General features: G+C 44.3%; 1 protein-coding gene across 1 annotated transcript; it reads right to left on the reverse strand.

Annotated features, from left to right (window-relative positions):
• Positions 1 to 372: 372 nt before the first annotated feature.
• Positions 373 to 9,980, reverse strand: LOC128732592 (hybrid signal transduction histidine kinase M; the record flags this gene model as incomplete). The annotated part of the gene is made up of 3 exons (XM_053825873.1): positions 373 to 2,058; positions 2,122 to 2,481; positions 9,957 to 9,980. Coding segments are annotated over 3 exons (2,070 nt in total), but the record flags the coding sequence as incomplete, so codon positions are not given.
• Positions 9,981 to 12,094: the final 2,114 nt, after the last annotated feature.

Genomic DNA, 12,094 nt, shown 5'->3' on the forward strand with positions numbered 1-12,094 from the left:
AGCTTTTGTGGTAGTGTCTTTTTAGGATAAAACTACATCATTGTATGGTCTTTCAATTCAAGATTTCCACCTGTTGACCTTTTCACAACTCCAACTCATACTAGTCTAGTGACCAGTTGTCCACCAACCACCACCGTGCGGCTTCCCTCTATCTCTTCTCAAACCTAAGTTTACAGGCACAAACATGACGACAAAACTCTAACCAATGCACCGTTCCGTGTTGCAGCGAACTGATTGTCTCTCTTTTCTACCGTTAATAGTAATTTTGACACATTCATTTCAAATGACCAGAAAAAAACTCATGAAAAGCTTTCTAAAGCCCAAGGCCACCCACGGCGGAAAGCCACCCGGCTTCTAGCGGCGGTGCCCACTCTACACGTTTTGCTCGCCGTCTTCGTCCTGCTCGTTCAGCAGCAATGGACTGTGATCGCCAATCGGTCCTCCTGCGCCGCCGCTTCCGAGTCCTCCGGCGGGTGGGAGAGCCGTTCCCGGCGTTGTCGGTGCCGACTTCGATATCCAACTGCAACGAGCACGACTGCGTCCCAGTAGACCGGCAGCGGCGGCACTCGCTGCCGACGAGGGACTCCACAGTGACCGGCCACTGTTTGACGGCATTCCGATACCATGATTTTGATTGGATGAGATAGGAATGTACATCGCTTTATGGCCCCCAAATGCGGTTCCCTGCGAGGAGGTGACTTTAGAGAAGAATTTTTTCTTACTTATCAGCGATGAAGGCCGCCTTGGAGGGTGGCTAGAGGAAGCTGTTGCAGGTGGTGCTGTAGCTGTACTACTAGCGTTGCTGTTTAGCGCATTAATCGAACAGTTCGATACATTTGCAGACGCCTCCAAGGCCTGAACTTGTGGATTTATTATAATAACACCTTCGCTGGTGCTGTTCGTTGTACTCACACTCTGTAGTTGTCGTATTTGTTCCAGCAACTCACGGACTTCCAATGTCGGGCTGGTGGCGCGAGGTGGCGAGTCTGGAGTACCTAAATTCGCTAAGCTCGATACATTGGAACCCGTGTTTGAACCGATATACGAACAGCGCATGCCTTCGAACTTTTTCGCCAGCTCCACGTTGATGGGTGAATCTTCGCTGTTTGCCGTAAATCCGGAGGAAGGCTGCTGATGGGTGCGGAATTGTGCCTGCTTCTGTTGCAGAATTTGGCAGCATGTTTCCAGACTACGCCGCAGTGCGTTAAGGTCTTGATATTCGTTTTCGGAGTTGGCTGGAATCGTTATAGAGATTCCGCCGATCGAGCCGCACGAGCTGTAAATATTGGCATTCGTTAGACTGTCTCTGTGCGTAGTTATGCAACTGTTTGCGTTGTTAGTATTGTTGCTACTGAGGGGTTCGTCATTGATTGCAACTGGCATGTTATCCAAGTTTCCTTCAACCGAATTGTTGCAGCTGGAAGCCCCAGCTGGGGCTGGGTGATGCTGCGCGTACACCAATCCCATAGGGTTGGAAACTTCACTGACTATGCTGTTATTGTTATTGTTGCTGTTATGTACACTAAATCGATAGTGGTCACTTTGTGAGCCAGACATTTGGGCGGAGCTGCCCGATTGCTCACTGCCTCGGCCACCGCTACCACTGTTGGCCCCTTCTCCGCCATTGTTATTGAATTGGGCACTTTCTGATGGTCGTAAAACAAAACCATGACTCCCGATAAATCCACTGTAATAATTCGAGTTCGGAACCGAATTAGGTCTGTGACCACTGGAAGCTCCTTCCAGTGTACAGGCTTGCTGTGAAGCAGACCTTGGAATGCCGTTATAATTCCGAATCGAAATGGAAAGATCCGGACTGGCTGCTCGGGAATACGGCGGAGGTATTAGCGTGTTCGCTTCGTTAGCCGTACATATAAAGCTAGAACTAAGTGAATCTACCGTACTGGTGCCAGACAGCGAACCCACCGGTCGCACGATGTAGTTTCGAAAATATTGAACCATTAGGTAGTTAGCCCCGCCTCCTCCAACGCCGCCACCTTTCGCAGTGTCACCAGCATAACTGAAAACTAGTGGGTAGAGATCCGGTTTGGATGTCACCTGGAAAAGTCAGTAGAGTTCAGTAGAAAAAGCCGTGTTTTTTTTTGTTTATTTTCAACTTACCTCAGTGTATGGTGGTGGAGCATGGATGTGGAAGGAGTTGCACCGACTATATTGGGGTGGTGCGTAGCATGATCCTGCCGAGTCCCCTTCCGACTGTGAATGGTGACCCGGCGAGCCCCAGCCGCACAGCTGACGACGTTTCTTCCATAGGGAACAGGCACACAGCAGAGCTAGCACTATTGCCAGCAGAAAGCACCAAAAGTACCAATGGTTGATGAAGAACAGATTCAGTACGTGGTCCGTTGCCGGAGTTGGCGTTCGCGGGGCGCTAGGCGGTGCATACAGGTAACAGCAACCCTGGGCGCAGCATTCCTTCGGTGGCAGACACCGGTGTCCGCCCTCGCAGAAACGAGCCGCCACCTGTGGAGAGGATAATGTCGAAGTTAGTTATTGAAATTTTCGTTTCTAGTGTAAGGAAGAGCGGAAATAATGCTACTAATAGGGAGGAAGAACGGAAATCGGTTAACAACATGCCGATAAATCATTCACCCATTCATACGCTAGAATATGTTGGGCAGTATGGCTATAGGTTAGGAAGCACAATGCACAGACTACGATTACTAGAACGTGCTCTGGGTGCAGTAATAATGCGCCGTCAGCGAATGACGGAAGGAGCAAAATGCAGCTAAACATCGACCGCAGGTGCATTTGCATATATGCAAAAGAAGGCAAGCCGAAAATCAAAAGCAAAAAATCAGTGCTGGCGATGATGGTCAAGACGATAGGTACGGTGTGTGTTTGTGTGTGGTGTTGCGGTGTTGAGGCACAAAGTGGCACGGTCAGTAACGCTTTCCCCGTTTCGTAACCCGTTGTGTTGGACAGGATACCTGTGTACAGCAAGGTATACAGTGTAACTTGGACTAGAAGAGGTATTTTTTTTGTAGATTTAACGAGGGATGACCTCCACTATTTCGGAGTAAGGGAGGGAAAAATATGAAATAAATAGCGCCACCGAGATGCTAGCATGATATGTAACGGTTTGAATAAAATGGCACTAGTCAATGCTATATATTTCTTGGAAGTAGATGTAAATACTTCTTATTATGCTGTTTTTTATGTGTGTTTAGTTAGACAAACAAACAGGAAAACAAAAAGGAAGCTTGTAGCTTATCACTGTCGGAACTGACATGAATTTTATGTGGGACATTAACATTATAACAGTTGTATAATGAGATAATTCTATTCCTTCCCGCTGTTGGTTTGTATTCCTTCCTAAGCAATTCTAATGACCAATTACACGCCCCTTTAGAGGTTAAAGAAGGAGGCCGTAGTCAGCGCCAAGGTTAGGCTTCGTTCGAAGTTACCTTCCAAAACAGCTACGCCACCATCTGCTCCACACACGTCTGCAATGGTGTGTTGGTAGCAAAAAGAGCGCTCTTTTTGCTACCAACAGGGTAGCAGCCTTATAGCGCCGTAAATACAAAAAATAAAACATTACTTTCATCTGCAAAGCGCAGATAACAACTAATTCTACAAATGTCCCGTACATTACTTTTTCAAATTCTGCTCGGTTTGGGTGCAGTAATCAGAGGAGTAAAATCGAAGCGAAAAGAGCGTGCCAAGCTTTGCTTGCGATTGTATTTGGATTTGGATTTCGACTTGCATTTAGGCTTGTGCCTTCGCTTTTTGGACCTAGACCTGTGCACGGGCTTGATCACTTCAACTTGAACATGAATTTAGTGCTGAATTTAGAGATTAAACGTGGACATAATCTTGGCTATGCGATTAATGAACGATCTCCTTCCTTCCAAACCACAATATCTAAGTCGGTATATTACTAGAGGGGTCTAACTTAGATCGAGCAGGAACCGATAGCGACGAGACGACAGTATATCATATACCTTCTTTGGCGTATGCCGAATCTAGAGTGTTCCATTCTAGCCAGAACGTCACGCTTATATGATATTTCGTTTTGTCCGTTAACGCTTGCTGTATTTGCATTAACGTGTTATGTTACAGTTTGGCAATACAGTATTCGCATTTGACAGTGCCGATTATAAATTTGGCTTCGGGTGGTCTTAACCCTCAAAATCCACCCCACGGCTACTCTCCATGGTGGCGAGGGTTGAGTTAAGACAAAGTAACGTTTGATCCGGCTTGCTATTTAGCATCGCTGTTGAGATAGTAATTCCACTAGTGGGTATAGAAACGAGAATCACGACTTTCAGCAAGAGTGAATCCTATAGATTCACAGATGATTTTGACATTATAGCTAGAAACTTTGCGACTGTGGAGTCAATCTGTGCTAGACCGAAAGCGGATGCTAAGAGGATTGGTCTAAATATAAATTCGGCAAAGACCAAACACATGAAATGTAGATGCTCGAAGGAGACACTTGCGCCTCGCAGGTTGATAAACTGGGAGTGGTAGAGTTTGCGTACTTAGGATTACTGGTGACCGCGGAAAACAACACGAGTTTGGAGACCCAGCGGCGCATTCAATCAGGAAATCGGACATACTATGCCCCTTGCAAGACGCTACGATCAAGAAGCATACGAAACCAAGATGGGGCCAACCAGAATGTTGCTTCAACGCGTTCGTCAACGTTACTCTGACAGTTTTCCCATGGCTTAACTGTTAAATTGGCGCTGACGGATGCGTTGACGCAGCATTATGTTTGGACCTTTATGTACACCTGACGAAAATCGGGAGAGTGTGCCCGGCCATCTCGTAGGGATGCCGGATGGTAACGCGGTGAAAATCATGCTCTTTAACAACATCGCCGACTTCAGTAACAGAAGAAGCTCAACGTGCGAGATGGCTTGTCTAGGTCGAAAATGAAAATGGAAATTATGTAGTTAGTTTAACTATTGATAACAATAACTACAAATAACATTCAATTTTATGCACAAAAACCAAATGAACTTATTTGTCCAAAAAGTTAGTTGATTCTTTTTTCATGGCTTGAAGTTCAAGTTTTGGTTTTGGTTTATTTGGACGAGAGCCAGATAAGAAATAGTTCAATTTTTTCTTCTTCGTTTACATCGCTTAGATCGGTCTTAGACTCCTTAATCGGTCACCAGCGATCCCAAATACACGAACTCATCTACCACTTCTAGTTTGTCACCGTCAACGGTTGCCGTTTGTGGGAGGCACTTGTTTGTTTCCTTCCGCATTTAGTTTTAGCCCAATCTTCCTAGACTCCGTTTTCAGTCTGGGGTAGATTGCCTACCTTGTCGCAAAGTTCTTGCCTTTGAAATATAAGTCATCTGCAAATCCTAGGAGTTGGTTACCTTTGGTGAAAATCGTTCCTCTCGTTTCGATGCTCACTCGTCGGATCATCCCGTCAAGAGCGATGTTGAGCAGTATGCACGATAAATCACCATGCCTCAACCCTCACCGCATCTCGAAGGGATTCAGGAGTGTCCCCGAGATGCGCAGGAAACACATTGCGCGATCGAATGTAGCTTTGATCAGTCGCGTCGGTTTATCCGGAACCGTGTTCGTGCATTGTCTACCATGCTGGTCTTGATTGACTATATCGTACCCTGCTTTGAATAAAGATGTGATGCGTGGGCACGTTGTACTACCGACATTTCTTCAAGATAGGATGGTAAAAATTTGGTCCATAGTTGCGAGAGCCCTCATGAAGCGCCTGGTAATTCCCTACAAAGCTCTGTGCTTTCGGTGACAGCCGGCGTAATAGGATTTGGGTATCTTGTAGGCGGTAGTTACCAGCGTTATGCCGCGATAGTTGCAGCAGTCGTGCCAATCACCCTTTTTGTAGATTGGAAAAAGCACTCCTTTCATCCATTCCTCCGGTAGCTTCTTCTGCTCCAAAATCTTGAAATACCCCAGTATACAGGGTGTTCAATAAGTTCGAATACACTTTAAAAATGTGTTTAAAAAATGAAAATATAAGATATTTTTTTCTAAGTCAATTTTTATTAAAGTAGTGGTTATTGAGAACCTTTACGACACATTTGGAGAGGAAGCACCCCCCCCTTTGTGCTTTATGACTAGCTTGAGACGTTTCTCAAAAAAAAAAAAAACACACGCGGCACGCACCTGATCCATGGGCATCTCGTCCCAGATCTTGGAAATGAGCTTCTTAAATTGGTCCATAGTGCTCACTTTATGTTCGCTCTGCTTGGCCAGCGTGTACGATCATACATAAAAGTCCAGGGGATTAAGATCCGGGGAGCTGGGAGGCCACAAAGTCTTATCGAGAAAATCAGTCAAATTCTCCCGACACCACGCTTGGACGATATTCGCCGTGTGGTCCGGTGCGCCGTCCTGTTGAAAGACGCAATGATCTTTCCCGTAGAGGTCACGAAGTGCCGGGGCCATGACCTTCTCCAGAACCCCGGTCTTATAGTACGTGGCGATGATTTTCACGTTTTTCGCGATAAACACCAGTGGAAGCTTCCCATGCTTGGATACGGCCCCCCAAACCATCACCGACGCGGCGTTCTGGAACCGCGGAATATTTATGTGGGACGGGGCGATGCTGGCCAACGTCGGGGCCAACAGCCGATCATTTTGGATACTGTGCGGCTGTTGCAAGATGAAGAGTTTCTTATCAGAAAACACGAACTCCTGACCAGAGTGCCGCGAAAGTATCAGTTTTGCTCTGTCCAGCCTCTTCTTCGTTGTAGCCTCCGTTACCCCGTGAACTGTGCGTTTCTTGTACGGCTTGCATCCCAGGTCCTTCACCATGATGGTGTAGTCAGTCCCGATCGGCACATCCAGGTCAACAGCGGTCTTCCGGATCGAGCGGTTCATTTTTCGACGAAGCCGCTTCCTTACCACCTAGATGAGTGCTGGCGTCCTCGCCGAACGCGGCCGCCCAGGTCTAACACGGTCCTTGGCTGAGCCCGTCTCCCGGTCCCGACGGATGGTGTTATAGATGAAATTCCGCTTCACCTCGTGGGATTTCGATCGCCGAAATATGTCACCGGGTCGCTCACCTCTCGCAAACAACTTTACTACGACGGTACTCCTTCATCGCGCGCGGTAAACAAATAACAAATGACATCAAGTCGACACCTTGCGCGTCGGTTAGCCTATATATAAGGCTAAAGCTGACACCAATACCAATACACAGAATGCACATGATGCGCACTTACACAAAGATAAAAAGTTGTATTCGAACTTATTGAACACCCTGTAGAACCGTTGCCAGCATTTCTCGGTCATGTTTAGAAAGCATTACCGGTAAGCGGCCCTTACCAGCGGCTTTGTTGGTCTTCAGCAACTCGATTTTGCGACATTAACTTCCGCTCCGCCTCCTTCTTCAACTTTGCCATTGAGGTGTTCAACGAAGAACTGCTTTCACCCGTCGACCATCTCGCACTCGTTTGCTCGATCAGATTCGTGCGTAGCATTTACAAGTTTTGTTCAGCTTTTCGTAAAACTGGCGCGTGTCATTAGCTCGGAATAGTTGTTCTAATTATTCACGAACACGATTTGTCCCCCTTTTGGCCCTTTTTACTCCTCAGAATCGTAGTCAACTGGTTCCTTGCTCGACGGTATTTGGCTATGTTCTCTTTGATGACATTAGGCAAGGCCAATGTATCTATGACTTGACCCTCCTTAGCGACAGACTTCGCAACCGGTTATTAGAGTACAGGACAATTACGGGGCTAGTGCAGCGATCCTAGACTGGTAAATGGCTGGATAACGCGTAATATCCTAAGCGAATAAATAAACAAATAAAAAAATAAATAAATAAGTAAATAAATAAACAAAAAAAATCAGTGCCACGCGTACTTGTATGGTATGTATGTATATGTATGGGGGTAGCCACCATCACCTCAAGAGTTTCCCATTGTATGCAAGTATAATTACTGCACAATCGAATTTATCTAGCAACTTTCATGTCAATGCTGTTCGTGAAGGATCATAAGTGGTTTGGTGGATCTATATGCAATGTCGCCTACATGATTCCACGGGAAAATAAGACATTCCTTCCAGCATAGACCTCCGGTTTCTAGATCCATAACTTTGCCGTGCAAACTTATTTCTATTGCGGCATGAAATTCAAATATCGCAAGTATTGGGCTGAAATACGGTGCAGACGCACTAGCTAGAGCGCTGCACTGGGTCATTGTCAAGATTTGAGAGGAGGAGCTACAACCGGAGGAGTGGACGGAAGGCATCGTGTGCCCGATCTACAAAAAGGGCGACAAGCTGGATTGTTGTAATTACCGCGCAATCACAGTGTTGAACACCGCCTACAAGGTACTCTCCCTTCAAGGTCAAGGCGACGTTGGATCGAATAATGTGTGTTGTTCGAGTATCAAGGGCAGTCTCGAGTCCCTTTGAATCTCGAAGAGGGTTACGGCAAGCTGATGGGCTTTCATCGAAAACAAAATACACGAAAGGAAGAGGTTCTAGAGAAGTGAATGCTGACCTCCTTCCCTGCATTCATTTTGACGGTGATGAAATCGATGTGGCAGAAGAGTTCGTGCATGTGCCCAAGAAACATTTATCCGCTGAATAAACATTTTAGCAGCCACAATTATTCAGCCATAGCTGAATATCCAACGAATAAAATTTATATAAATAACTGTACAATACTTATTCAGCTGAAATTGGAGAACTTATACAACCTATTTTATTCGACTCGGAAAAACCCTTGTTAAGCAGTTATATCGCCTTTGTGCGCTTTGTTTCCAGCTTTGCGCAAATTGGTTATTTCAAAACGCGCAAAAGCCTCTATTAAGCTACATTACAGCTTCAAAGCAGCTATTAGCAAGCCTGAAGCTTGACTTAGATGTTTAGGAGCTGAAAAAATGTTTTTATTTCTAATACTAAACCATAGTTCAGCCATAAGTTGAATAAATTCAGCTAAAAAATGTTTGATCAGCCTGGAATTGTTACTTGGGTAACTGCTTTCAAAGCTGTAATGGAGCTTAAGAGAGGCTTTTGCGTGTTTTTAAATAACCAATTTGCGCAATTCTGTCAATTCTATTTTTAGAACGAGAAATAGTTTTGCAATGCTTTTTCAGTCGCTTAATCAACGTCTTATCAACCTTTATGCAGTCAACAAATAATCTATTTTTAAATTTAAAAAAGAATAGAACGCGTCATATTTATTTTGAATAACTTGAATTCGTATATGCAAGCTAATTAAAGTTGCATGTCATCATCTTTCGGGAATTGAACCGCCATCTTCTGATCCATAAGCACTCATCGTATGATCCGCCCCATCTGCATCTGCAGAACAGACAGTGAAAATATCTTTACACTTGAAGCAGTCGATAATGTCGATAACTGACAAATATTTTTGCTGCCAGTCGAATTGCGAAACTCTATGATCTGACAGTATGTGTGCTGTGAACCGAATGAAAGCTTGGTATTAGTTTGTAAAGCCACCTTAACACCCTTAAGCAGCTTTAAAGCAATTTGAAAGCTGTGAGCCTAATGAAAGCGTCTACTGGTTTATAAAGCCACTTTAACACCTTTAAGCAACCGTAAAACGGCTCTATGTTTATGGCTGTTTAGAATCGGATTGTTTAGCAGAAAAATCCGCTATTAAGCTTGTTTATCAGCTTTGGAGGATAGCTGGTTTGGAAAAACTTAAAGTAGTTTAAACTTCGCTTGGTCAAACACCATTTGACTATTTACTTTATGCAGCTTGGATCGCCTGAAACCAACTCGTAAACAGCAATTGCTCATGCTGTTCCCGAAAGATGAAGACATGCATTTCTAATTAGCTTGCAAATACGAATTCAAGTTATTCGAAATTAAAAATATAGCTGCTAATGACGCCAAAGCAAAATAAATATGATGCGTTCCATTTTTGAAATTTAAAAATAGATTATTTTTGGCTGCCTAAAGGTTGATGAAACGTTGATTAAGCGACTGAAAGAGCACTGCAAAACTATTGCTCGTTCTAAAAATAGAATTGACAGAATTGCGCAAATTGGTTATTTAAAAACACGCAAAGCCTCTATTAAGCTCCATTGCAGCTTTGAAAGCAGCTACCCAAGTAACAATTTCAGACTGATCAAACGCTTTTATAGCTGAATTTATTCTACGTGAGGCAGAACTATGGTTTAGTTTTAGAAATAAAAAACTTTTTTCAGCTCTTAAACATGTAAAGTTGGGGATTTTATCAAGCTTCGGGCTTGCTAATAGCTGCTTTCGAAGCTGCAATGGAGCTTAATAGAGGCTTTTGCGCGTTTTAAATAACGAATTTACGCAAAGCTGGAAACAAGGCGGACAGAGGTTATATAAAGGGCGATATAATTGCTTAACAAGTGTTTTTTCTACCTCAAGCGAAATAGGTTGTATAAGTTCTCCAATTTCGGCTGAATAAGTATAGTAGAATTGTTTACATAAATTTTATTCGATTCAGCTATGGCTGAATAATAATGGATGCTAAAATACTTAATCAGCGCATAAATGTGTCGTGGGTTTGGTCGTGGGAGGGCTGTTTATTAGGATGACAAATCGTTTATAGCACAATTATTGAGAATATTGACGAGTTGTGGAGAGGTTGAAGATGCGCCTAATCTGCTTGTGACACTATTATGTGAAGCAGCTGATTTACAGCGCATTCGTTGGCTGCTTAATCACTTATACAATACAGAGGTCTTTGCTTAAATTTATTCAGCGTCTACCACCTGTATTCAGAGTTAAATCAGCTGTGACCAAATCAGTAGCATTTTAATTCAGCTTCGGTGTTTGTTGGGCTGGACTCACTGGTTACCGCAGACAACACCAGCAAAGAAATACAAAGACGCATTATGGCAGGAAATCGTGCCTACTTTGAACTCCGTAGGACGCTGCGATCGAACAAAATTCGCCACCGCCCGAAGTTAACAATCTACAAGACGCTGATTAGACCGGTAGTCCTATACGGCCATGAGGCGTGGACTATGCTCGTGGAGAACCAACGTGCCCTTAGTGTTTTCGAACGGAAGGTGTTACGCGTCATCTACGGCGGAGTGCAGATGGAAGACGGAACGTGGAGGAGGCGAACGAATCATGAATTGCATCAGCTGCTTAGGGAACCATCCATCGCTTACACCACAAAAATCGGTCGCCTGCGATGGGCTGGGCACGTCGTGAGGATGTTGGACGACAGCCCGGTTAAAAAAGTTCTCAATAACGATCCGACTGGAACGAGACGGCGGGGCGCGCAGCGAGGAAGATGGATCGATCAAGTCGAAGGCGACCTGTGAACTCTACGCAGACTACGTGGCTGGCGAATTGCGGCCATGGACCGAGTGGAATGGAGACGACTTCTTCGTACAGCAGAGGAAACCACGGCCTGGAGCTGATTAAATGATGATTAATAATAATGCTGCGAAAGCAAAAATAATCGTGACACGAGAAAATGATAGATTTTGAACGCGTATCCAGCTTTTTACAAGCCATAATGGCAGATGCGTTCGTAATATTTGAACAGCATTTTTGACATTTCAGTAATACATCGCATGCTTTCTTTCCGTAAGTTCCCTTAGTTTTACCGTGAACGTGCGGAAACAAGACGTGCGATGTATTACTAAAATGTCGAAAAGGCCGGTCAAAGATTACGAACTCGTCTGCCATTATGGCTCGTAAAGAGCTGGATAGCTTAGCCAATTCTGTATATATGTATTTTTATGGTTCGCATACCATTCGACCCATAAAAGATGTGCCTTTCGTATCCAGCTTTTTACGAGCCATAATGGCGCACGTGTTCGTAATATTTGACCAGCATTTTTGACATTTCCCAAATACATCGCACGTTTTCTTTCCGAACATTCCTTTAGTTTTACCGTGAACGCACGGAAAGAAAACGTGCGATGTATTAGGGAAATGTCAAAAATGCTGTTCAAATATTACGAACACGTGCGCCATTATGGCTCGTAAAAAGCTGGATAGTTTTCATCAAAAGGTTGAATTTTGCAAGTAACTCCTGGAATTTCCAAGTAAAGTTGAACAATTTTTTTTAAATTCACTACAGTTTTCAGCACATTATTTCATTATTAGTTTTCGTTACTAAGTTGCTACAGGCAACACCCTCTGGCCACGTTTA

This window comes from Sabethes cyaneus, chromosome 1 (assembly GCF_943734655.1).
Source record: "Sabethes cyaneus chromosome 1, idSabCyanKW18_F2, whole genome shotgun sequence".
NCBI classification, from domain to species: Eukaryota; Metazoa; Arthropoda; class Insecta; order Diptera; family Culicidae; genus Sabethes; species Sabethes cyaneus.